The 26,518-nt window shown below is 46.0% G+C and overlaps 1 protein-coding gene across 1 annotated transcript in view; it reads right to left on the reverse strand.

Annotated features, from left to right (window-relative positions):
• TBC1D12 (TBC1 domain family member 12) overlaps window positions 1-26,518 on the reverse strand; it is a 307,345-nt gene that overhangs the window by 214,689 nt on the left and 66,138 nt on the right. The window contains exon 2 of the mRNA XM_063961654.1: window positions 2,791-2,914. Within this exon, the coding sequence (XP_063817724.1) occupies window positions 2,791-2,914 (124 nt within the window). The remainder of the gene's footprint in view (window positions 1-2,790; window positions 2,915-26,518) is intronic.

Genomic DNA, 26,518 nt, shown 5'->3' on the forward strand with positions numbered 1-26,518 from the left:
GAAGTAGGGGCACCTTTACTATCACCTGTTGTGAATACAGCTTGTGAATTGCCTGTAACACTGCCTCCCTGCCTGAGGGAGTGGTTGGTAAGGCAGATTTGAGGAAACGGCGGGGGGGGGGGGGGGGGAAGACGTCTCGAATTCCAGCTTGTACCCCTGAGATACTACTTGAAAGATCCAGGGATCCACCCGTGAGCGAGCCCACTGATTGCTGAAATATTTGAGACGGGCCCCCACCGTACCTGGCTCCGCCTGTGGAGCCCCAGCGTCATGCTGTGGACTTAGAGGAAGCGGGGGAGGACTTTTGCTCCTGGGAACTGGCTGTATGCTGCAGCTTTTTCCCCCTACTTCTGCCTCTGGGCAGAAAGGACGCGCCCTTAACCCGCTTGCCCCTATTGGGCCGAAAGGACTGTACCTGATAATACGGTGCTTTCTTTGGCTGTGAGGGAACACGGGGTAAAATGTAGACTTCCCAGCTGTTGCTGTGGAAACGAGGTCCGAGAGACCATCCCCGAACAACTCCTCACCCTTATAAGGCAGAACTTCCATGTGCCTTTTGGAATCTGCATCTCCTGTCCACTGCCGAGTCCATAACCCTCTTCTGGCAGAAATGGACATTGCACTAATTTTAGATGCCAGCCGGCAAATATCCCTCTGTGCATCCCTCATGTATAAAAGTGCGTCTTTAATATGCTCTACGGTTAGCAATATAGTGTCCCTGTCTAGGGTATCAATATTTTCCGACAGGGAATCTGACCATGCAGCTGCAGCACTGCACATCCATGCTGAAGCAATAGCTGGTCTCAGTATAACACCTGTGTGTGTATATATAGACTTCAGGATAGCCTCCTGCTTTCTATCAGCAGATTCCTTCAGGGCGGCCGTATCCGGAGACGGTAGTGCCACCTTCTTTGACAAGCGTGTGAGCGCTTTATCCACCCTAGGGGATGTTTCCCAACGTGCCCTATCCTCTGGCGGAAAAGGGTACGCCATTAGTAACCTCTTAGAAATTACCAGTTTCTTATCAGGGGAAGCCCACGCTTCTTCACACACTTCATTTAACTCCTCAGATGGAGGAAAAGCTACTGGTAGTTTTTTCTCTCCAAACATAATACCCTTTTTTGTGGTACCGGGGGTAACATCAGAAATGTGCAACACATTTTTCATTGCCTCAATCATGTAACGTGTGGCCCTACTGGAAGTTACATTAGTCTCATCGTCGTCGACACTGGAGTCAGTATCCGTGTCGACATCTGTGTCTGCCATCTGAGGTAGCGGGCGTTTTAGAGCCCCTGATGGCTTTTGAGACGCCTGGGCAGGCACAGGCTGAGAAGCCGGCTGTCCCACATTTGGTATGTCGTCAAACCTTTTATGCAAGGAGTCGACACTGTTGCGTAATTCCTTCCACAGCACCATCCACTCAGGTGTCGACCCCGCAGGGGGTGACATCACATTTATAGGCATCTGCTCCGCCTCCACATAAGCCTCCTCAAACATGTCGACACAGCCGTACCGACACACCGCATACACACAGGGAATGCTCTGACAGAGGACAGGACCCCACAAAGCCCTTTGGGGAGACAGAGAGAGAGTATGCCAGCACACACCAGAGCGCTATATAACACAGGGATCCCACTATAAATGAGTGTTTTCCCTTATAGCTGCTTATTTTATATATATACTGCGCCTAAATCTAGTGCCCCCCCTCTCTTTTTTACCCTTCTGTAGCTTGTAGACTGCAGGGGAGAGCCAGGGAGCTTCCTTCCAGCGGAGCTGTGAGGGAAAAATGGCGCCAGTGTGCTGAGGGAGATGGCCCCGCCCCTTTTTCGGCGGACTTCTCCCGCTTTTTCTGGAATTCTGGCAGGGGTATTTTTACACCTATATAGCCTTCCTGACTATCTATGGTGTAGATTTGCCAGCCAAGGTGTCTTATATTGCCCTCAGGGGGCCCCCCCCCAGCGCCCTGCACCCATCAGTGACCGGAGTGTGAGGTGTGCATGAGGAGCAATGGCGCACAGCTGCAGTGCTGTGCGCTACCTTGTTGAAGACTGAAGTTTTCTGCCGCCGATTTTCCGGAACACTTCTTGCTTCTGGCTCTGTAAGGGGGCCGGCGGCGCGGCTCCGGGAACGAACACCAAGGTCGGGTCCTGCGGTCGATCCCTCTGGAGCTAATGGTGTCCAGTAGCCTAAGAAGCCCAAACTACCACCAGTTAGGTAGGTTCGCTTCTTCTCCCCTTAGTCCCTCGCTGCAGTGAGTCTGTTGCCAGCAGATCTCACTGTAAAATAAAAAACCTAAAATATACTTTCTTTCTAGGAGCTCAGGAGAGCCCCCAGTGTGCATCCAGCTCAGCCGGGCACAAGATTCTAACTGAAGTCTGGAGGAGGGTCATAGTGGGAGGAGCCAGTGCACACCAGTAGTCTAAAGCTTTCCTTATAGTTGTGCCCAGTCTCCTGCGGAGCCGCTATTCCCCATGGTCCTTACGGAGTCCCAGCATCCACTTAGGACGTCAGAGAAAATTGATTCACTTATTTTACATGTATTTTTATTTTGAACCAACTTACGTTCTACCATTTGTGATGCAGATACCTCTTTGTAAATTCTGCTTGGCTCTTCCATGGTTTCCATATGGCCAAATCCATCAACAATTGTTACAATGAGACAGAAGTGGCAGTGTGTCTCACTCGCTACTAAGATGACCAGAAGAATTATTTACTTGCCTTCCACCCTAGGCAGCTACCTCTCCTGTCTAACCATAGGCTGGAGCTAGTACTGAAGAAAGGTCAGCTTACCTGCTGAATCATTTTACAGTCTTTCAGAGTATTCTCTCTAGGAGGGACTTTACCAAACAACTTCCAGCCAGGGGCACTCAGTGATGGCGATTTCTGGTCCTTTGATCTTTTTGAAAAGAAGTTCCTGGTAAAAGAAAAAAATAAATCATCTAAAAGGCACATTTTAATGTGTTCACTGTGACAGAAGATGCAACTACAGTATTCTGCTAGTATGTCAGATCACAAGAGAATATTTATGTTTTACCAGGGGGCAGATAATACAGAATAACCCTTTGTTCAGAACTTCTAATAAACTTGCTATAAAATGAAAGACAGGCACGGTCTCGTGTATACTTAATCTATTCTACAACATGAAAGCAATCAAGTGGGTTTTTTGACTATTGTAATACAGGTTGAGTATCCCTTATCCAAAATGCTTGGGACCAGAGGAATTTTGGATATCGGATTTTTCCGTATTTTGGAATAATTGCATACCATAATGAGATATCATGGTGATGGGACCTAAATCTAAGCACAGAATGCATTTCTGTTTCATATACACCTTATACACACAGCCTGAAGGTCATTTTAGCTAATATTTTTTATAACTTTGTGCATTAAACAAAGTGTGTGTACATTCACACAATTCATTTATGTTTCATATACACCTTAAACACAGTCTGGATGTCATTTAATGCAATATTTTGAATAACCTTGTGTATTAAACAAAGTTTGTGTACATTGAGCCATCAAAAAACAAAAGGTTTCACTATCTCACGCTCGCTCAAAAAAGTCCGTATTTTGGAATATTCCGTATTTCGGAATATTTGGATATGGGATACTCAACCTGTACTACAGTATATCAGCAAATGACTTTGATCATTCATGTACTAAGGAACATCATTCATTAGCAATTACAGCAGGGGGTATTTGTACCACCCGAGTAACTTTACACCAATCAAAATGTATTCACTCTGCATTCCTGTGTTTATATGAATAGAATAAAAGACAAATAGGAACGGGGTGTCCAACAGGTGGCGCTCCACAATTTTATTTTTTTAAGCTCCTGTTATCTTGAAGAAACTTCATAAACTCTATGATATGACTTTCTCTTCCTAGTATTCAGCCTGGGAGCACATATTTGTAACATAAGACTTATTCATGCAAGTGTTTGGACAACACTATAGTAAGTACTAATCCAACAAATTAGGTTTTATATATTACAAATATTTACACCAATGGGTACATTAATATTTGTATTATTAAGAGATAAATGGACAGTGTTTAATCACTGAAGCTTTAGCAGATTTTTTCACAGTCTTCTCCACGTGTTAGCACAAGTTCATGATTTGAATAATGCATGATAGATCCCTATTCCATCACGTGATATAATAGAAGGACTACGAATAAGGCAATTCAGGCACATTTACTCTCTGTAGATTTAGACTGTATGAGAACTTGTGTAACAAAAGCACTCTTACATTGTGCCAAAAAGATAAAGAAATAATCCAAATGATTTTAATTATGCAGTCAATCAGCAAATTCATGCAGAATCCACTTCTTTTGATTACATCTGTTTATTAATTACTAGGCTAGCATTCAAGTGAAGTCTCATCTGAACTTCATGAAATAAGTGTTTCATTAACAATCTCTGGGTAAAAATGAGATTTAGCCATGGTACTTCCATACTCATATACACAGCAACACACAGAGGAGAAAGAGGCAGAGTGGAAATATTATTTAGATGAATTCTAAGATCCCTGTGATCTACCACAGCCATTTCCTATTTTCCTACTTCTCCATGAATTCTGAGTGAAAACATGTGTCTCAACATTACCATCCCAGGAACTTCTGCATAAACTATGCAGCGCTGGCAAATGTTGTATTGACAGTCTGTCTCCGAACCTTTACTTGGTCAGCAGAAAGGATTTATGAAGATAAATAATAGCATGTACAAAGCAAAGCTATTTTCACGATGAGCTTTTCATCAATCACCATTCTTTTCAGTAAATATGGCTGTTTCAGAATTTGAAGGAAAACAAAAACTAAAATGTTGGGTGTATAAAGTCTTCTATCAAGTATAGCTCCTTATATTTTTCAGATAGTAAGTTAGTTAGTAGTGGTTTACACATAAAAAGGTGTGTATGACACTGCAATATTTCCACATGAATGCGAGAAGAACATGATCTCACAATCATGTTGATGGGCGTCTTGCTCGTTCCACAATCTAAACCTCCAATCCACCCACGCTCAAACCAATACACAGCTACTATAATAATCAGCCTTGCCTTACCGGACTTTGCCTCCCCCAAGATTAGAATAATCATCACCTGAGAGCTAATAACAATGTGCTCCACCACAGCCATTTCTAAATGGGAGACAAATGTACAGTATGTGTGGGATGTATCTGCAGCTGGGGTCTTCAGTTCAAGTTCTGTAGTCATCAAATCCAGCACATACAGTAAGTCAGGAGATGCTGTTTACTGTGACTAATGCATTGTGTTTAACCGCGGTAAGCTGCTACGTTTCCTGATTTAAGTGACGGGCGCAATGTTGTCAATTGAATAGCTTCACACACTTAACCTGGAACCTCAGTCACTAATGGAATTCCCCCCTATAAAAATAAGAATTTACTCACCGGTAATTCTGTTTCTCGTAGTCCGTAGTGGATGCTGGGAACTCCGTAAGGACCATGGGGAATAGCGGGCTCCGAAGGAGGCTGGGCACTCTAGAAAGATCTTAGACTACCTGGTGTGCACTGGCTCCTCCCACTATGACCCTCCTCCAAGCCTCAGTTAGGTACTGTGCCCGGACGAGCGTACACAATAAGGAAGGATTTTGAATCCCGGGTAAGACTCATACCAGCCACACCAATCACACCGTACAACTCGTGATATGAAACACAGTTAACAGTATGAAACAATAGAGCCTCTCAACAGATGGCTCAACAATAACCCGATTTAGTTAACAATAACTATGTACAAGTATTGCAGATAAACCGCACTTGGGATGGGCGCCCAGCATCCACTACGGACTACGAGAAACAGAATTACCGGTGAGTAAATTCTTATTTTCTCTAACGTCCTAGTGGATGCTGGGAACTCCGTAAGGACCATGGGGATTATACCAAAGCTCCCAAACGGGCGGGAGAGTGCGGATGACTCTGCAGCACCGAATGAGAGAACTCCAGGTCCTCCTCAGCCAGGGTATCAAATTTGTAGAATTTTGCAAACGTGTTTGCCCCTGACCAAGTAGCTGCTCGGCAAAGTTGTAAAGCCGAGACCCCTCGGGCAGCCGCCCAAGATGAGCCCACCTTCCTTGTGGAATGGGCATTGACAGATTTTGGCTGTGGCAGGCCTGCCACAGTATGTGCAAGCTGAATTGTACTACAAATCCAACGACCAATAGTCTGCTTAGAAGCAGGAGCACCCAGCTTGTTGGGTGCATACAGGATAAACAGCAAATCAGATTTTCTGACTCCAGCCGTCCTGGAAACATATATTTTCAGGGCCCTGACAACGTCTAGCAACTTGGAGTCCTCCAAATCCTTAGTAGCCGCAGGCACCACAATAGGCTGGTTCAGGTGAAACGCTGACACCACCTTAGGGAGAAACTGGGGACGAGTCCTCAATTCTGCCCTATCCATATGGAAAATCAGATAAGGGCTTTTACATGATAAAGCCGCCAACTCTGACACTCGCCTGGCTGAAGCCAAGGCCAATAACATGACCACTTTCCACGTGAGATATTTCAGATCCACGGTTTTTAGTGGCTCAAACCAATGTGATTTTAAGAAACTCAACATCACGTTGAGATCCCAAGGTGCCACAGGAGGCACAAATGGGGGCTGAATATGCAGCACTCCTTTCACAAATGTCTGAACTTCAGGTACTGAAGCTAGTTCTTTTTGAAAGAAAATCGACAGAGCCGAGATCTGTACCTTAATGGAGCCCAGTTTTAGGCCCATATTCACTCCTGCTTGCAGGAAATGCAGAAATCGACCTAGTTGAAATTCCTCTGTTGGGGCCTTTTTGGCCTCGCACCATGCAACATATTTCCGCCATATGCGGTGATAATGCTTTGCCGTAACATCTTTCCTGGCTTTAATAAGCGTAGGAATGACTTCCTCCGGAATGCCCTTTTCCTTCAGGATCCGGCGTTCAACCGCCATGCCGTCAAACGCAGCCGCGGTAAGTCTTGGAACAGACAGGGGCCCTGCTGCAGCAGGTCCTGTCTGAGCGGCAGAGACCACGGGTCCTCTGAGATCATCTCTTGAAGTTCCGGGTACCACGCTCTTCTCGGCCAATCCGGAACCACGAGAATTGTGTTTACTCCTCGCTTTCTTATTATTCTCAATACCTTTGGTATGAGAGGTAGAGGAGGGAACACATAAACTGACCGGTACACCCACGGTGTCACTAGAGCGTCCACAGCTATCGCCTGAGGGTCTCTTGACCTGGCGCAATACTTCTCTAGTTTTTTGTTTAGGCGGGACGCCATCATGTCCACCTGTGGACGACCCCATTGATTTACAATCATTTGGAAGACTTCTGGATGAAGTCCCCACTCTCCCGGGTGGAGGTCGTGCCTGCTAAGAAAGTTTGCTTCCCAGTTGTCCACTCCCGGGATGAACACTGCTGACAGTGCTAGTACATGATTCTCCGCCCATCTGAGAATTTTTGTGGCTTCTGCCATCGCCGTCCTGCTTCTTGTGCCGCCCTGTCGATTCACATGGGCGACTGCCGTGATGTTGTCTGACTGGATCAGCACCGGCTGGTGTAGGAGCAGGGATTTTGCTTGACTTAGGGCATTGTAAATGGCCCTTAGTTCCAGAATATTTATGTGAAGGGCAGTCTCCTGACTTGACCATAGTCCTTGGAAATTTCTTCCCTTTGTGACTGCCCCCCAGCCTCGTAGGCTGGCATCCGTGGTCACCAGGACCCAGTCCTGTATGCCGAATCTGCGGCCCTCCAGAAGATGAGCACTGTGCAGCCACCACAGAAGAGACGCCCTGGTTCGTGGAGACAGGGTTATTAAATGATGCATCTGAAGATGCGATCCGGACCACTTGTCCAACAGGTCCCACTGAAAAATCCTGGCATGGAACCTGCCGAATGGAATTGCTTCGTAAGAAGCTACCATCTTTCCCAGGACCCGCGTGCAGTGATGCACCGATACCTGTTTTGGTTTTAGGAGGTCTCTGACTAGAGAAGACAACTCCCAGGCTTTCTCCTCCGGGAGAAACACTTTTTTCTGGGCCGTGTCCAGAATCATTCCCAGGAACATTAGACGTGTCGTGGGGACCAGCTGTGACTTTGGGATATTCAGAATCCAGCCGTGCTGGCTCAGCACTTCCTGAGATAGTGCTACTCCCACTAACAACTGTACCTTGGATCGTGCCTTTATTAGGAGATCGTCCAAGTATGGGATAATTAAAACTCCCTTTTTTCGAAGGAGTATCATCATTTCCGCCATAACCTTGGTAAATACCCTCGGTGCCGTGGAGAGTCCAAACGGCAGCGTCTGGAATTGGTAATGGCAGTCCTGTACCACAAATCTGAGGTACTCCTGGTGAGAATTGTAAATGGAGACATGCAGGTAAGCATCCTTGATGTCCAGGGATACCATGTAATCCCCCTCGTCCAGGCTTGCAATAACCGCCCTGAGCGATTCCATCTTGAACTTGAATTTTTTTATGTATGTGTTCAAGGATTTCAAATTTAAAATGGGTCTCACCGAACCGTCCGGTTTCGGCACCACAAATAGTGTGGAATAGTAACCCCGGCCTTGTTGAAGTAGGGGTACCTTGATTATCACCTGCTGGGAATACAGCTTGTGAATCGCTGCTAGCACCGCCTCCCTGTCTGAGGGAGCAATCGGCAAGGCGGATTTTAGGAAACGGCGGGGTGGAGTCGCCTCGAATTCCAGCCTGTATCCCTGAGATACTATTTGAAGGATCCAGGGATCCACCTGTGAGCGGGCCCACTGATCGCTGAAATTCCTGAGGCGGGCCCCCACCGTACCTGGCTCCGCCTGTGAAGCCCCACCGTCATGCGGCGGACTTGGAAGAGGAAGCGGGGGAGGACTTTTGTTCCTGGGAACCTGCTGTTTGCTGCAGCCTTTTTCCCCTGCCTCTGCCTCTTGACAGAAAAGACCCTCCTTTTCCCCGCTTGTTTTTCTGGGACCGAAAGGACTGAACCTGATAAAATGGCGCCTTCTTAGGCTGTGAGGGGACATGGGGTAAAAATGCTGACTTCCCAGACGTTGCTGTGGAAACTAGGTCGGAGAGACCATCCCCAAATAATTCCTCCCCCTTATAAGGCAAGACTTCCATGTGCCTTTTGGAATCTGCATCTCCAGTCCACTGGCGAGTCCATAAGCATCTCCTAGCAGAGATAGATAATGCACTTATTTTAGATGCCAGCCGGCAGATTTCCCTCTGTGCATCTCTCATGTATAAGACTGAGTCTTTTATATGGTCAATTGTTAGCAGGATCGTGTCTCTGTCTAACGTGTCAATATTTTCTGACAGTTTATCTGACCACGCAGCGGCAGCACTGCACATCCATGCTGACGCAATAGCTGGTCTGAGTATAATGCCTGAGTTTGTATATACAGACTTCAGGATCGCCTCCTGCTTTCTTATCAGCAGGTTCCTTAAGGGCGGCCGTATCCTGGGACGGTAGTGCCACCTTTTTAGACAAACGTGTGAGCGCTTTATCCACCCTCGGGGGTGTTTCCCAACGTAACCTATCCTCTGGCGGGAAAGGGAACGCCATTAGTAGCTTCTTAGGAATTACCAATTTCTTATCAGGGGAAGCCCACGCTTCTTCACACACTTCATTTAATTCATCTGACGGGGAAAAACTACAGGTAGTTTTTTCTCCCCAAACATAATACCCTTTTTTGTGGTACCTGGATGTAAATCAGAAATATTTAACACCTCTTTCATTGCCTCAATCATGCAGTGAATGGCCTTAACGGGCATTAAATTTGACTCATCGTCGTCGACACTGGTGTCAGTATCCGTGTCGACATCTACTTGTGCCACCTGAGATAACGGGCGTTTCAGAGCCCCTGATGACTTTTGAGACACCTGGACAGGCACGAGCTGAAGACTCGGCTGTCCCACAGTCGGCATGTCGTCAAATTTTTTATGTAAGGAGTCTATACGTGCACTCATTTCCTGCCATAATACCATCCACTCAGGTGTCTGACCCCCAGGGGGTGACATCCCTGCTAAAGGCATCTGCTCCCCCTCCACATCATTATCCTCCTCAAACATGTCGACACAGCCGTACCGACACACTCCACACACACAGGGAATGCTCAAATAGAGGACAGGACCCACAAAAGCCCTTTGGGGGGACAGAGTAAGAGTATGCCAGCACACACCAGAGCGCTATATATATACAGGGACTAACTGAGTTATGTCCCTAATAGCTGCTTTTTATATAATATACTGTATACAGTGCCAATTTTAATGCCCCCCCCTCTCTTTTCCCTCTTACTGTACTGTAGAATTGCAGGGAAGAGCCAGGGAGCTTCCTTCCACCCGAGCTGTGAGGGAAAAATGGCGCCAGTGTGCTGAGGAGATAGGCTCCGCCCCTTTTTCGCGGCCTATTCTCCCGCTTTTTATGGGATTCTGGCAGGGGTATTTACCTCATATATAGCCCCAGGGGCTATATATTGAGGTATTTTAGCCAGCCAAGGTGTTTTTATTGCTGCCTCAGGGCGCCCCCCCCCCAGCGCCCTGCACCCTCAGTGACCGGAGTGTGAAGTGTGTATGAGGAGCAATGGCGCACAGCTGCAGTGCTGTGCGCTACCTTGGTGAAGACAGGATGTCTTCATGCCGCCGATTTTCCGGACCATCTTCTTGCTTCTGGCTCTGTAAGGGGGACGGCGGCGCGGCTCCGGGACCGAACATCAAGGCTGGGCCTGCGGTCGATCCCTCTGGAGCTAATGGTGTCCAGTAGCCTAAGAAGCCCAATCCGGCTGCAAGCAGGCGAGTTCGCTTCTTCTCCCCTTAGTCCCTCGCTGCAGTGAGCCTGTTGCCAGCAGGTCTCACTGAAAATAACAAATTCTAAGAATATAACTTTCTAAGAGCTCAGGAGAGCCCCTAGTGTGCATCCAACCTCGGCCGGGCACGAAATCTAACTGAGGCTTGGAGGAGGGTCATAGTGGGAGGAGCCAGTGCACACCAGGTAGTCTAAGATCTTTCTAGAGTGCCCAGCCTCCTTCGGAGCCCGCTATTCCCCATGGTCCTTACGGAGTTCCCAGCATCCACTAGGACGTTAGAGAAACAATGCTTTATGTAAGGGTGATCACACGCACCTATAAATCTGCATGCAATAAATCTGGCTCATTTACTTTGTATAGATACAGTAAGTTGTTTTACGCAAATGTATTTCTTAATGTCACACAGCTTGGATAAGGCCAGTGTATATTAATTTTGATAATATAGCACATAAGGCATCTATGTGCAAGACACAATTTTAATACAAGGGATTAACATTCACAAAGAATGTGCAGATAAGGAATTTAAGGCAACTTGAACTCCACAGCTCGACATGAAGCGGTGTAATGCTGAAGTTCCGGATAAAAGTATCACACCAATCAAGGTTGAGAACCATTACCAAGAGTAATACAGCTGTAAGATATGGTATCCAGATGGGAGACAACAGTCAATAGGTCCACACCAGATGGTCGACAGCGAGTAGGTCGACAGATAATTGGTTGACGGGGATAAAAGGTCGAGTAGTTTAAAAGGTCGACAAAAAATACAATACAAAAAAGCTGACTTAATGGTTTTTCATGATTTTTAGGATTAGGTTTAAATTTAAGGTTGAAAAGGTAAGATCTAAATTAAAAGGTAAAAAAGGCGAGACAGTAAGGCTTTAAGCAGGATTTAGTATTTAAGTAGTATTTAGTAGTATTTAAGCAGGGCTTAAAATAGTATAATTTGCTCAATAAAGACATGTCATTTTTCAGGTGATTAACAGTTTACAAACTTATATAAAAAAGCTCAGAAAAACCAGATAAAACATTAATATACTGTGCACACTTTAAGGGGGACATTCAAATTGTATTTTACACAGCGCTAATTAATGTTGCACCCAAATACATCAGTTTTTGCCACGTATATCAGATAAACTCCCATTAAGGCCCCAAAACCACAGAGTTTTCCAACATTTCTGCTTGCCACATAAGGAAGCTGCAAGTAGAAATAAGTCTAAGAGGGATACTCACACCTGAATGGAGCAACAATTGAATCTTACGCATTTTAAGAACCTCCATTCCTTTGCTTAATGCCACTCACTATGTGGTCCATCTGTCTAAACTGACACATTACGATGGCTTAGGATGATTTCGTACTTTCTCTTGCAATTCTCCCAGGTCACTTTTGTAGAAAAATCATGTGACATCGCCTGACCGCCACAAATCACCATTTCTATTCAATTTCATTTCTTAGGTGGATGCAAGTTTTATGCTGCAAGTCCACTTTCACAAATTCGCTAATAGAATTGACCCCTCTGTGTGATTATACATAACACACAAAATCTAAACAGTTACCAGAGGCTAAAGAGGTTTGACCAAACTACTATGTGGCTCTATGTCAGTTCCTACACATATGAAACATTACAAAACTATCACCTAGGTATGTTCACTAGTTTACAGTGGATCCGATTACTGACTGAAGAATGAAATGCTTCAGTGTCAGGACTTGTTTCTCATAACTTGTGTGTACATTTAGGTTTAAGTATCTATATACGTCAGTGACAGGTTATAATGTTAAATAGAGAAAAAAAAAACTATGTACAGTTAAATGACAATAAAGTAAAAGCAGTCTAATGCTGAACCTCCCTATAAAAGTATCACAATCATCAATGCTGAGAATCACTGGTAAGAGATACAGCTGTCAGATATGCCTCATTTAATGTCCGTATGAAGATTTCATGTTCTACTGCAGAGGTTCCCAAACATTGTCCTCAAGGCACCCTAACAGTCCAGGCTGTAAGGATAACCAAAGTGGGCCACAGGTGGCTTAATTGGGATCCGGTCATTAGGTTGACTGCCCTCAGGTCGACACTCATTAGGTTGACCACAATTGGTCGACAAGCATTAGGTCGACATGGTCTATAGGTCGATATGTACTAGGTTGACATGGAAAAAGGTTGACATGAGTTTTTCACATTTTTTTTTTTTTAACTTTTTCATACTTTGCGATCCACGTGGACTACGATTGGGAATAGTAATGTGTGCTGAGCGCAGTGATAGCAGAGCGAGGCACCTTGCCTTCGCTCGCCATGCAAGGGGACAAAGGTGCACTAATTGGGGTTCCCGGTCATTTTACAAAGAAACTTTTTTCCATGTCAACCTAGTTCATGTCGACCTAATGACTATGTTGACCTGTTTCAGGTGTCGACCTAGTCCCTGTCAACCAATAGCGGTCGACCTTATGACTGTCGACCCCAAGATCCACACCCACTTAATTAGTACCTCAATCAATTTGATTTAACAATCTGTGCTCAGCAATGGATATCCTTAAAACATGACCTGTTAGGGTGCCTTGAGTAACATGTTTGGGAACCTCTGTTCTACTGCTAGAGTGCATAGAAGCAATTATTTCACACCAATCATACAACATTTCATGCTTGCTAATCTTCAAATGGTCACTAAGGGGTCTATTCTATTAGGAGCAAATTGAGTCCTTCGATCTGTTATGGCAAATTTGCACAGCAGATCTATTTTGCAAGTCAATTCCAAACATGCGATCCAGTGTACCAGCAAATTTGCATTTTTTGTGAACATTCCCATGAGCAAGTGAAAAGGTAAGTAATATCAAATTTTAAGGTAAAAAGGTAGGGACCGTACACCACTGTGTACTTGGCGGGATTTAAAAAAAAAGTATACATGTAAACAATCTTTCTAAAATAGACATTATGCTATGTAATAGAATGTATTTATTTTTAAAAAGAGGCTTCGGTCAATGTAAATTATCATTCAAGCAAATACAAGATTAACCTAAAAAAAACATGGATATACATCAAAAGATATTGTTCACACACCCAAGTTATAATTCCTTAAAAATACAAATACCACAGTGACGCTAAGTAGTAGAAAAGCATATTTTTTGCATTTTATAAAAATGGTTATTTTAATAAAGGATTGCTAATTAAAGGCTTAATCACAGTAGTAATGGTCAGGATTCATCTTACATTCAGGTGTCACTTGTAGTAAGCAACTACAAAATGGTAAAGCAGAGGACATGACACCCTGTAAGCCAAGGTAAGAAAACAAAATAATCACTTATGGTTTTAATTAAGGCTACAAGTAACAAGTGAAGTGCTTAGCCACTGTTAACAGCTTCTTTTTTCATATCCTGAGACATGCTCTAAAATCTTACGGTCTCACAGAATTGCCATTTAATCAGAATTTTCCCAGAAGTTTTCCCTTTTTGGCGAGGCGGATTTCGATATTCTGTCAGGGAGTACTACCTGATCTCTAGGCTTAAGTGAACGCAGTATTGGATATTATAGAGTACAGTTATTAGGCTGGTGGTTAGGTCTTAGGACCATTCCACTATCACAGACGGGACAGTTGTACAAGTGTTAACATTCATTTCTCTAACGTCCTAAGTGGATGCTGGGGACTCCGTAAGGACCATGGGGATTAGCGGCTCCGCAGGAGACTGGGCACATCTAAAGAAAGCTTTAGGACTAACTGGTGTGCACTGGCTCCTCCCCCTATGACCCTCCTACAAGCCTCAGTTAGATTTCTGTGCCCGACGAGAAGGGTGCACACTAGGGGCTCTCCTGAGCTTCTTAGTGAAAGTTTTAGTTTAGGTTTGTTATTTTCAGTGAGACCTGCTGGCAACAGGCTCACTGCATCGAGGGACTAAGGGGAGAAGAAGCGAACTCACCTGCGTGCAGAGTGGATTGGGCTTCTTGGCTACTGGACATTAGCTCCAGAGGGCCGATCACAGGCCCAGCCTGGATGGGTCCCGGAGCCGCGCCGCCGGCCCCCTTACAGAGCCAGAAGAGCGAAGAGGTCCGGAAAAATCGGCGGCAGAAGACGTTCCTGTCTTCAATAAGGAAGCGCACAGCACTGCAGCTGTGCGCCATTGCTCTCAGCACGCTTCATACTCCGGTTACTGAGGGTGCAGGGCGCTGGGGGGGGGGCGCCCTGAGACGCAATAAAACATGATAAAAATACCTTACATGGCAAAAAATACATCACATATAGCTCCTGGGCTATATGGATGCATTTAACCCCTGCCAGAATATACAGAAAAACGGGAGATAAGGCCGCCGAAAAGGGGGCGGAGCCTATCTCCTCAGCACACTGGCGCCATTTTCCCTCACAGCTCAGTTGGAGGGAAGCTCCCTGGCTCTTCCCTGCAGTCACTACACTACAGAAAGGGTTAAAAAAAGAGAGGGGGGCACTAATTAGGCGCAGTATTAAAACATACAGCAGCTATAAGGGGAAAAACACTTATATAAGGTTATCCCTGTATATATATATATAGCGCTCTGGTGTGTGCTGGCATACTCTCCCTCTGTCTCCCCAAAGGGCTAGTGGGGTCCTGTCCTCTATCAGAGCATTCCCTGTGTGTGTGCTGTGTGTCGGTACGTTTGTGTCGACATGTATGAGGAGAAAAATTATGTGGAGACGGAGCAGTGTCTGTAACAGTGATGTCACCACCTAGTGGATGTACTGTTGAAAATTACGTGACAGTGTCAGCTCTGTATAAAAAAACAGTGGTTGACATGAGACAGCCGGCTACTCAGCTTGTGCCTGTCCAGACGTCTCATAGGCCGTCAGGGGCTCTAAAGCGCCCGTTACCTCAGATGGCAGATACAGACGCCGACACGGATACTGACTCCTGTGTCGACGGTGAAGAGACAACCGTGATTTCCAGTAGGGCCACACGTTACATGATTGAGACAATGGAAAATGTTTTATACATTTCTGATAATACGAGTACCACCAAAAAGGGGTATTATGTTCGGTGAGGGAAAAACTACCTGTAGTTTTCCTGAATCTGAGAAATAAAATGAGGTGTGTGATGATGCGTGGGTTTCCCCCCGATAACAATTGATAATTTCTTAAAAAGTATTGGCTGTATACCCTTTCCCGCCAGAGGTTAGGGTGCGTTGGGAAACACCCCCTAGGGGGGATAAGGCGCTCACACGCTTGTAAGAACAAGGGCTCTACCCTCTCATGAGATGGCAAGCCCTTAAGGATCCTGCTGATAGAAAGCAGGAGGGTATCCAAAAATGTATTCACACACATACTGGTGTTATACTGCGACCAGCAATCGCCTCAGCCTGGAGGTGCAGTGCTGGGTTGGCATGGTCGGATTCCCTGACTGGAAATATTGATATCCTAGATAAGGATAGTATATTATTGCCTATAGAGCATTTAAAAGATGCATTTCTATATATGCATGATGCACAGCAGTATATTTGCCGACTGGCATCAAGTATAAGTGCGTTGTCCAATTCTACCAGTAAAATGGTCAGGTGATGCGGATTCCAAACGGCATTTGGAAGTATTGCCTTTGAAAGGGGACATTTGGGGTCGGTCTTTTAGACCTGGTGGCCACGGCAACAACTGGGAAATCCACGTTTGTACCCCAGGTCGCCTCTCAAAATAAGACGCCGTATTATCAGGCGCAGTCCTTTGTTGGCAAGCGGACAAAAGGTTCCTCTTTTCTGCTCGTGACAGAGGGAGAGGAAAAAGGCTGAAGAGATTACCCAGTTCCCAGGAACAGAAACCCTTTCCCGCCTCTGCAAAGCCCTCAGTATGACGCTAGGGCCTTACAAGCTCAGGCACGGTGGGGGCCCGTTCTCAATGAATTTCAGTGCGCAGTGGGCTCACTCGCAAGTAGACCCCTGGATCCTTCAGGTAATATCTCAAGGGTACATATTGGAATTCGAGACGTCTCCCCCTCGCCGTTTCCAAAAGTCGGCTTTACCGACGTCTCCCTCTGACAGGGAGGCAGTTTTGGAAGCCATTCACAAGCTGTATTCCCAGCAGGTGATAATCAAGGTACCCCTCCTGCAACAGGGAACGGGGTATTATTCCACACTATTGTGGTACCGAAGCCAGACGGCTCGGTGAGACCGATTCTAAATCTAAAATCTAAAATCTTTGAACACTTACATACAGAGGTTCAAATTCAAGATTGAGTCACTCAGAGCAGTGATTGCGAACCTGGAAGAAGGGGACTACATGATGTCTCGGGACATCAAGGATGCTTACCTTCATGTCAAAGTTTACCCTTCTCACCAAGGGTACCTCAGGTTATGGTACAGAACTGTCACTATCAGTTCAGACGCTGCCGTAGGGATGGTCCACGGCACCCCGGGTCTTTACCAAGGTAATGGTCGAAATGATATCCCTTCGAAGGAAGGGAATTTTAGTTATCCCTTACTTGGACGATTCCCTGATAAGGGTAAGATCCAGGGAACAGTTGGAAGTCGGTGTAGCACTATCTCAGGTAGTGTTGCGGCAGCACGATTGGATTCTCAATATTCCAAAATCGCAGCTGGTTCCGACGACTTGTCTTCTGTTTCCTAGGGATGTTCCTGGACACAGTCCAGAAAAAAGGTGTTTCTCCCGGAAGAGAAAGCCAGGGAGTTATCCGAGCTAGTCAGGAACCTCCTAAAACCGAACCAAGTCTCAGTGCATCAATGCACAAGGGTTCTGGGTAAAAATGGTGGCTTCCTACGAAGCAATCCCATTCGTTAGATTCCACGCAAGAACTTTCCAGTGGAACCTACTGGACAAATGGTCCGGGTCGCATTTTCAGATGCATCAGCGGATAACCCTGTCACCAAGGACAAGGGTATCCATCCTGTGGTGGTTGCAGAGTGCTCATCTTCTAGAGGGCCGCAGATTCGGCATTCAGGACTGGGTCCTGGTGACCACGGATGCCAGCCTGCGAGACTGGGGAGCAGTCACACAGGGAAGGAATATCCAGGGCTTAGGGTCAAGCCTGGATACATCACTTCACATAAATATCCTGAAGCTAAGGGCCATTTACAATGCTCTAAGCTTAGCAAGACCTCTGCTTCAAGGTCAGCCGGTGTTGATCCAGTTGGACAACATCATGGCAGTCACCCACGTAAACAGACAGGGTGGCACAAGAAGCAGGAGGGCAATGGCAGAAGCTGCAGGGATTCTTCGCTGGGCGGAAAATCATGTGATAGCACTGTCAACAGTATTCATTCCGGGGGTGGACAACTGGGAAGCAGACTTCCTCAGCACGACCTCCACCCGGGAGAGTGGGGACTTCACCCAGAAGTCGTCCACATGATTAAAAAACTCGACAGGTATTGCGCCAGGTCAAGAGACCCTCAGGCAATAGTTGTAGACGCTCTGGTAACACCGTGGGTGTACCAGTCAGTGTATGTGTTCCCTCATCTGCCTCTCATACCCAAGGTACTGAGATTGATAAGATGGAGAGGAGAAAGCACTATATTCGTGGCTCCGGATTGGCCAAGAAGGACTTGGTAACCGGAACTTCAAGTGATGCTCACGGAGGATCCGTGGCCTCTACCTCTAAGAAGGGACCTGCTCCAGCAGGGACCCTGTCTGTTCCAAGACTTACCGCGGCTGCGTTTGACGGCATGCCGGTTGAACACCGGATCCTGAAGGAAAAAAGGCATTCCGGATGAAGTCATCCATATCCTGATCTAAAGCCAGGAAGGATGTAACCGCAAAAACATTATCACCGCAATTGGCGAAAATATGTTGCGTAGTGCGAGGCCAGTAAGGCCCGACGGAGGAAATTCAACTGGGTCGATTCCTACATTTCCTGCAAACAGGAGTGTCTATGGGCCTGAAATTGGGGTCCATTAAGGTTCAGATTTCGGCCCTGTCAATTTTCTTCCAAAAAAGAACTAGCTTCAGTCCCTGAAGTTTAGACGTTTGTAAAAGGGGTACTGCATATACAGCCTCCTTTTGTGCCTCCAGTGGCAATTTGGGATCTCAATGTAGTTTGGGTTCCAAAAGTCACATTGGTTTGAACCACTTAAATCTGTGGAGTTAAAATATCTCACATGGAAAGTGGTCATGCTGTTGGCCCTGGCCTGGGCCAGGCGCGTGTCAGAATTGGCGGCTTTATCCTGTAAAAGCCCTTATCTGATTTTCCATTCGGACAGGGCGGAATTGAGGACTCGTCCTCTGTTTCTCCCTAAGGTGGTTCCAGCGTTTTCACCTGAACCAACCTATTGTGGTGCCTGCGGCTACTAGGGACTTAGAGGAATCCAAGTTGCTGAATGTTGTCAGGGCCCTGAAAATATGTTTCCAGGACGGCTGGAGTCAGGAAATCTGACTCGCTGTTTATCCTGTATGCACCCAACAAGCTGGGTGCTCCTGCTTCTAAGCAGACTATTGCTCGTTGGATTTGTAGTACAATTCAGCTTGCACATTCTGTGGCAGGCCTGCCACAGCTAAAATCTGTAAAAGCCTGTTCCACAAGGAAAGTGGGCTCATCTTGGGCGGCTGCCCGAGGGGTCTCGGCTTTACAACTTTGCCGAGCAGCTACTTGGTCAGGGGCAAACACGTTTGCTAAATTCTACAAATTTGATACCCTGGAGTTCTCTCATTCGGTGCTGCAGAGTCATCCGCACTCTCCCGCCCGTTTGGGAGCTTTGGTATAATCCCCATGGTCCTTACGGAGTCCCCAGCATCCACTTAGGACGTTAGAGAAAATAAGAATTTACTTACCGATAATTCTATTTCTCATAGTCCGTAGTGGATGCTGGGCGCCCATCCCAAGTGCGGATTGTCTGCAATACTTGTACATAGTTATTGTTACAAAAATCGGGTTATTATTGTTGGGAGCCATCTTTTCAGAGGCTCCTCTGTTATCATACTGTTAACTGGGTTCAGATCACAAGTTATACGGTGTGATTGGTGTGGCTGGTATGAGTCTTACCCGGGATTCAAAATCCTTCCTTATTGTGTACGCTCGTCCGGGCACAGTATCCTAACTGAGGCTTGGAGGAGGTTATAGGGGGAGGAGCCAGTGCACACCAGTTAGTCCTAAAGCTTTCTTTAGATGTGCCCAGTCTCCTGCGGAGCCGCTAATCCCCATAGTCCTTATGGAGTCCCCAGCATCCACTACGGACTATGAGAAATAGAATTATCGGTAAGTAAATTCTTATTTTTTGTTAAAACGTAACACAAGGAAGTTTTTTTTTTTAAATAGTTATAATATCAAAGTGCCTATTTTTTTAGGTAGAATTTCTTTTCCTCCATTATACACAACAGAATATCACAACATTTAGATGTCAAGTACAGGACAAGCCAAGTCCACCACTGTTTTGTAAAGGAAACCTACTTGATAATTCAGCTCAACTCTTTGTAGTAAGATCCTGTTATTTTTTTTCTTACAAAAAAAAAAAACCATGAGTTATAAATTAACTTGTCAACCTATGTTGAAAAGTCAAAAGAACCACTGCTAAAGACTTTTTATTTTTAATTACAGTGTCATGTAAGGGATATTTGTACTCATTTCCATGGAATAGCCCCTTACCATATCAAAGTATCTGAATAAACAGGATTGTGACAACAGCTGAAAGTCATTTTTATTACTTGAACGAATGTATTATTATATATATATATATATATATATACATACATACATATATTTTTTTTTTATATTATTATTATTTTTTTGTGAGAGAGAGAGACAGGGAGAGAGAGGGACAGGCAGGATCCGCCACTCAAATATCAATGTCATATTAACCCAGTGTCCAAGTCCAACATATAATTTAACAAATGAGCACTTGGTAGTGCCTTAACAATAAGTGGTAGCGTATATATTTAGTTTCCTCACTAATATAAAGATGCTGCTCACCATTGTTATATGTTACAGACAGTAACATTTTTAATTATTGTTTTTAACCTATTATGGTCCTTTTTTCTTTCTCTGTCTATATATGTTTTGTATAGTTACCATGGTGTTATCCTGATGACGCCTGGCCGGGCAGACTGGGTGGACGCATGTGGATGACGTCACTGAGCGGGACGGAGCTGCATCCCCGTCGCACGCTCGCACGGCAGCCAGAATCCGACAGCGCGGCGCCCAGCTGGACCCAGCCTGGTAATCAAACGGAAGTATGCCTAGGTATATAAATGTGGTAAGATGTTTTATTTGTTACTATGCTATCCTGACGACGGATGCCTACCCGAAACGTTGATGCCCTAAATAAAAGCTATTCGCTATCTACATGAGTGAAGACTCTGAGTGCCGCCATCATGTCCATATATATATATATATATATATATATATATATATATATATATTTTTTTTTTTTGTTATTATTTTTATTTATTATTATTATTTTTTTGTGAGAGAGAGAGAGAGAGAGGGAGAGACAGGAACCGCCACTCAAATATCAATGTCATATTAACCCAGTGTCCAAGTCCAACACGGGAATTCAGTCAACGTGTAAAAAGAAAGGATGGGACAGCAGTCAGAGGTTTATTAAAAAATAAATAAATGGTATATTCACCAAATATACATACAGATCATAATGATCATTGATGATCTATATGTATAGTTGGTGAATATACCACTTATTTTTTTGTGAATAAACCTCTGACTGCCGTCCCATCTTTTCTTTTATCTATTCACTGGTATGAGACAGCCAAAGCTCCCTGTCGTCAAGCACACCAACTCCTTAAATCTGAAATACAATCGAGCAGTATAAACAACACGTGTGTGAGAAAGAAGGTTATAAGTGTACCTATACCACGTACATATTATGACAGCTTATCTCATGTCCTTTTGGATGATCCTCACAAGTTCGCTGTCACTGGTGGAATTTTCTCAACAATTTATTCCAGAACACATAAAAACAAATATAAAAACATACATAGTGTAAACCAGTAAAAAAAACCCCTCAGAGCTTCATGAGCCAAGTAGCTGTACGTACATTAGAGAAATTGAAAACTGCTTATCTGAGAATCACCATTCAACCAGTCTCCAACACGTTTCATCGATCGATAGATAGATAGATACACTGTATATCTCTCTCCATGTCTATCAAATTATGTACAGACTATATGGACAAAAGTACTTGGCCACACCTGTTAATTACTGAATTCAGGTGTTTCAAAAAGAGCCATTGCCACAGCAGCTAGCCATGCACTCTACATCTGCAAACATTTGTGATACAAAATGGGTCATTCTGAAGAGCTTAGTTACTTCAAGCGTGGTACTGTGATAGGATGCCACCTTTGCAATAAGACCGTTTGTGAAATTGTAATCCCTGCTGGATATTGCACAGTCAACTAACTGTAAGTGATACAGTTGAAAGAAAAAATTAGATTTATGGTAAGAACTTACCATTGTTAAAATCTTTCTGCGAGGTACACTGGGCTCCACAGGGAATAACATCAGGGTGTAGAGTAGGATCTTGATCCGAGGAACCAACAGGCTCAAAGCTTTGACTGCTCCCAGAATGCCTAGCACCGCCTCCTCTATAACCCCGCCTCCGTGCACAGCTGCTCAGTTTTTGTTAACCAGTCCAATGCAGTAGATGGCAAAAGACACGACACCTGTTAGTAGCCACAAACACCACATTCTCACGACAGGAGAAAGTGTCAGCGGCTAATGCCATGCCAACCCAAAGAAGCCAAGTGCATCAGGGTGGGCGCCCTGTGGAGCCCAGTGTAACTAGCAGAGAGACTTAACAACGGTAAGTTCTTACCATAAATCTCCTTTTCTGCTGAGGAGTACACTATGCTCCAAAGGGAATAACATCGCGGATGTCCTAAAGCAGTTCCTTATGGGGGGGGGGGGGGGGGGGGGGGAGACAACGCACTGTAGCGGGCACAAGAACACGGCCTTCAAAGGAGGCATCCTGGGAGGCGGATGTATCGAAGTCATAGAACCTTATGAACGTGTTCACTGAGATCCAGGTAGCCGCCTTGCACCACGGCGGTCCGCCCAAGAAGGTCCAACCGACCAAGTAGAATGGGTCTTAATATTAGCAGGAGCTGGACGACCAGCCTGTACATAAGCATGTGCAATCACCATTCGAATCCATCTGTCCAAGTTCTGCTTGTGAGCAGGCCAGCCACGTTTGTGAAAACCAAACAGTACAAAGAGGGAATCAGACTTCCTGATAGGAGCTGTCCTCTTCACATAGATACGGAGAGTCCGTACCACATCCAAAGACCGCTCTTTGGAAGACAATTCAGGAGAGGCAAAGGCCGGAAGCACAATCTCCTGATTAAGGTGGAAAGAAGACACCACCTTAGAACACGTACTGGGTACCTACCTAAGAACCGCCCGATCTACAAGACAAGGAACCCAAATCCGACACCCGTCTGGCAGAGGCAATAGCCAGCAAAAACATCACCTTAATAGAAAGCCACTTAAGGTCTGCCGATTCAAGAGGCTCTAATGGAGACACTTGCAACGCCTCCAGAACCACCAAGTCCCAAGGAGCCACAGGTGTGACGTAAGGAGGTTGAATCCACAACACACCATGAGTAAATGTATGAACATCAGGTAAAGTTGCAATTTTTCTCTGGAACCAAACCGACAAGGCAAAAATATGAACCTTGATGGAGGCCAGACAAAGGCCCAAGTCCAAGCCCTGTTGTAGAAAGGCAAAAAGTTTGGCCGTACTAAACTTGTAAGCATCATGATTGTTAGATGCACACCAAGCAGAATAAGAATTCCAGACCCTATGGTAAATCCGAGCAGAAGCCGGTTTCCGGGCCTTCAACATGGTTTGAATAACCACCTCAGAAAATCATTTGGCCCTTAAGATGGAAGCTTCAAGAGCCACGCCGTCAAAGCCAATCGGGCTACACAGGAGCCCTGAACAATGACATCTGGGAGCTGCGGCAGTAGAAGGGGACGCGCTATCGAGAGACCCTGAAGGTCTGAGAACAAATGCAGTCTGGGCCACGCTGGAGCAATCAGCAGTAGGATTCCTCCTTCTTGCTTGAACTTCCTTATTACTCTGGGCAGGAGTGACACCGGAGGGAACACGTATGGCAGCTGAAAGTTCCATGGAATTGCCAGTGCGTCCACGAACGCTGCTTGAGGATCCCTTGTCCTTGCACAGAAGACCGGAACCTTGTGATTGTGTCGAGATGCTATCGGGCCCACATCTGGAAGGCCCGACTTGTCCACAGAGTTGAAACATCTGGATGGAGGCTCCAATCCCCGGCGTGTACATCCTGACGACTGAGAGAGTCCGCTTCCCAGTTTAGGACCCCCGGAATGAACACTGCCGATATGGCTGGCAGATGGCATTCTGCCCACTGAAGAATCTGTGATACTTCCCTCATTGCCATGTGGCTTCGAGTGACGCCTTGATGATTGATGTACACCACCATGGTGGCGATGTGCGACTGCACTTGAACAGGTCTGTTCTGTATTAAATGCTGGGCCAAGTTCAATCAGTTGAACACCGCCCGCAATTCCAGAATGTTTATCGGGAGGGGAGACTCCTCTTTGGTCCACCGACCCTGAAGGGAGTGTTGCTCCAACACCGCGACACAATCTCTCAGACTGGCACCTGTCGTCAGAAGAACCCAGTTGGAGATCCACAAGGGACGACCCATGCTCAATTGTTGGTCCTGACGCTACCAGCTCAGTGACAGACGGAACTCCGGAGACAAGGAGATCATTTGAGACCCGATACGGTGAGGCAGGCCATCCCACTTGGCAAGAATCAGCTTCTGCAGAGGACGGAAATGGAATTGCGCGTACTCCACTTTGTCGAAAGCGGACACCATGAGACCTAGCACTTGCATTGCTGAATGTATCGACAATTGCGGACGAGATAGGAAGCATCAATTCCTGACCTGAAGCTTCAGGACTTTCTCCTGAGACAAGAACAACCGCTGGTTGGGAGTGTCCAACAACGCCCCCAGGTGCACCATGCTCTGAGCAGGGACCAGGGAAGATTTCTTCCAGTTGATGAGCCACCCGTGGGCTTGCAGAAACTGGATAGTCAGAAGCAGATGGCGTAGAAGAATTTCTGAGGAATTTGCCAGGATCAACAAGTCGTCCAGGTACGGTAGGATCCTGACCCCTTGATGGCTGAGCACAGCTGTCATTAATGCCATGACCTTGGTGAAGACTCGCAGAGCCGTGGTAAAACCAAAAGGTAACACCCGAAATTGGTAATGGAGGTTGCCAACTGCAAACCTCAGGTACTGCTGAGGCGACACTGCAATGAACATATGCAGGTAAGTATCCTATATGTCCAGGGAGACCATATAATCCCTAGGTTCCAAGACCAGAACAATAGAGCGCAGAGTTTCCATACGAAACTTGGAGACCCTCACAAATTTGTTCAAGGACTTGAGGATGAGAATGGGCCGGGAGCACCCATTCGGTTTCGGGACTAGGAACAGCGGTGAATAGTACCCCTTACCTCTCTGAGCCAGAGGCACCTGTACTACCACTCCTGTGTCCAGGAGGGACTGTACCACCGAATGAAGAGTTTGTGACTTCAACTGATCCGAAGGGACGTCTGTCAGGCAAAATCAATGAGGGGGATGATTCTTGAAGGATATGGTGTATCCTCGAGTGACGACTTCCAGTACCCAGGCATAGGAAGTGGACTTCAACCACTCCTGGGTATATCCTAGAAGTCGGCCCCCCACCCTGGGATCCCCAGAGGGAGGCCCGCCCCGTCATGCGGCAGGCTTGTCAGTTTTGAAAGCAGGCTGACGGGCAGCCCAGGCACATTTGGTTTTGGGCTTATTGTGTTTGGAAGTGCAAACCTGTTTCGGGTATGCCTGACCTTTTGCTTTCCCTGAAGGACAAAAGGAGCAAAATGGAGTACTCTTAGCCTTCGGCACCGAAGGAGCAGTACTAGGCAGACATGCTGTTTTAGCTCAAGTCCGCCACTATCTTGTTGAGGTCTTCTCCGAAAAGAATGTCTCCCTTAAAAGGGAGTACCTCCAGGGTTTTCTTAGAGTCCATATCCACAGACCAGGACCGCAACCAGAGAATCCGGCAAGCCAAAATGGACATAGTAGAAGCCTTGGCCGCCAGAATACCGGCATCAGAAGCCGCTTCCTTAATGTAGTGAGACGCTGTGACAACCTATGACAAGCATTGTCTAGTATGTTCAGAAGTGTTGGAAGGCAACTCCGCCTCCAGCTCCTGAGCACACGCTTCCACAGCTTCTGCAGCCCATGTCGCTGCAATAGTGGGCCTATGCACAGCACTGGTTAGGGTGTAAATTGCCTTTAAACAACCCTCCACACGCTTATCCATCGGCTCTTTCAGGGACGTGACGGTAGTTACAGGCAGAGCTGAGGATACCACCAGCCGCGCCACCTGCGAATCCACTGGCGGGGGTGTTTCCCAATTTTTACTTAGCTCCGCAGCGAGGGGGTAGTGAGCCAGCATCTTCATGTGAGGCGTGAATTTCTTTCCTGGATTTTCCCAGGACTCCGGACGTATGTCAACTAAATGGTCAGAGTGAGGTAAAACCTGTTTAACCACCTTCTAACGTTTGAACCTGTCGGGTTTCTTAGGGGCAGCATCAGACTCCGAGTCATCATCAACTTGAAGAATGAGCCTGATAGCCTCCAACATGTCAGGAACATCCACCTGTGAAACAGCTTCCCCATCAGAAGCATCGGGATCAGAATCTGTTGGGTCAGTATAAACACCACTCTCATCAGATGAGGTGTCTGGGACGTTGGTGGATTGTGAGGAAGTAATTGCCCGCTTAGAGGACCCCCT

Source organism: Pseudophryne corroboree, chromosome 3 (genome assembly GCF_028390025.1).
Source record: "Pseudophryne corroboree isolate aPseCor3 chromosome 3, aPseCor3.hap2, whole genome shotgun sequence".
NCBI classification, from domain to species: Eukaryota; Metazoa; Chordata; class Amphibia; order Anura; family Myobatrachidae; genus Pseudophryne; species Pseudophryne corroboree.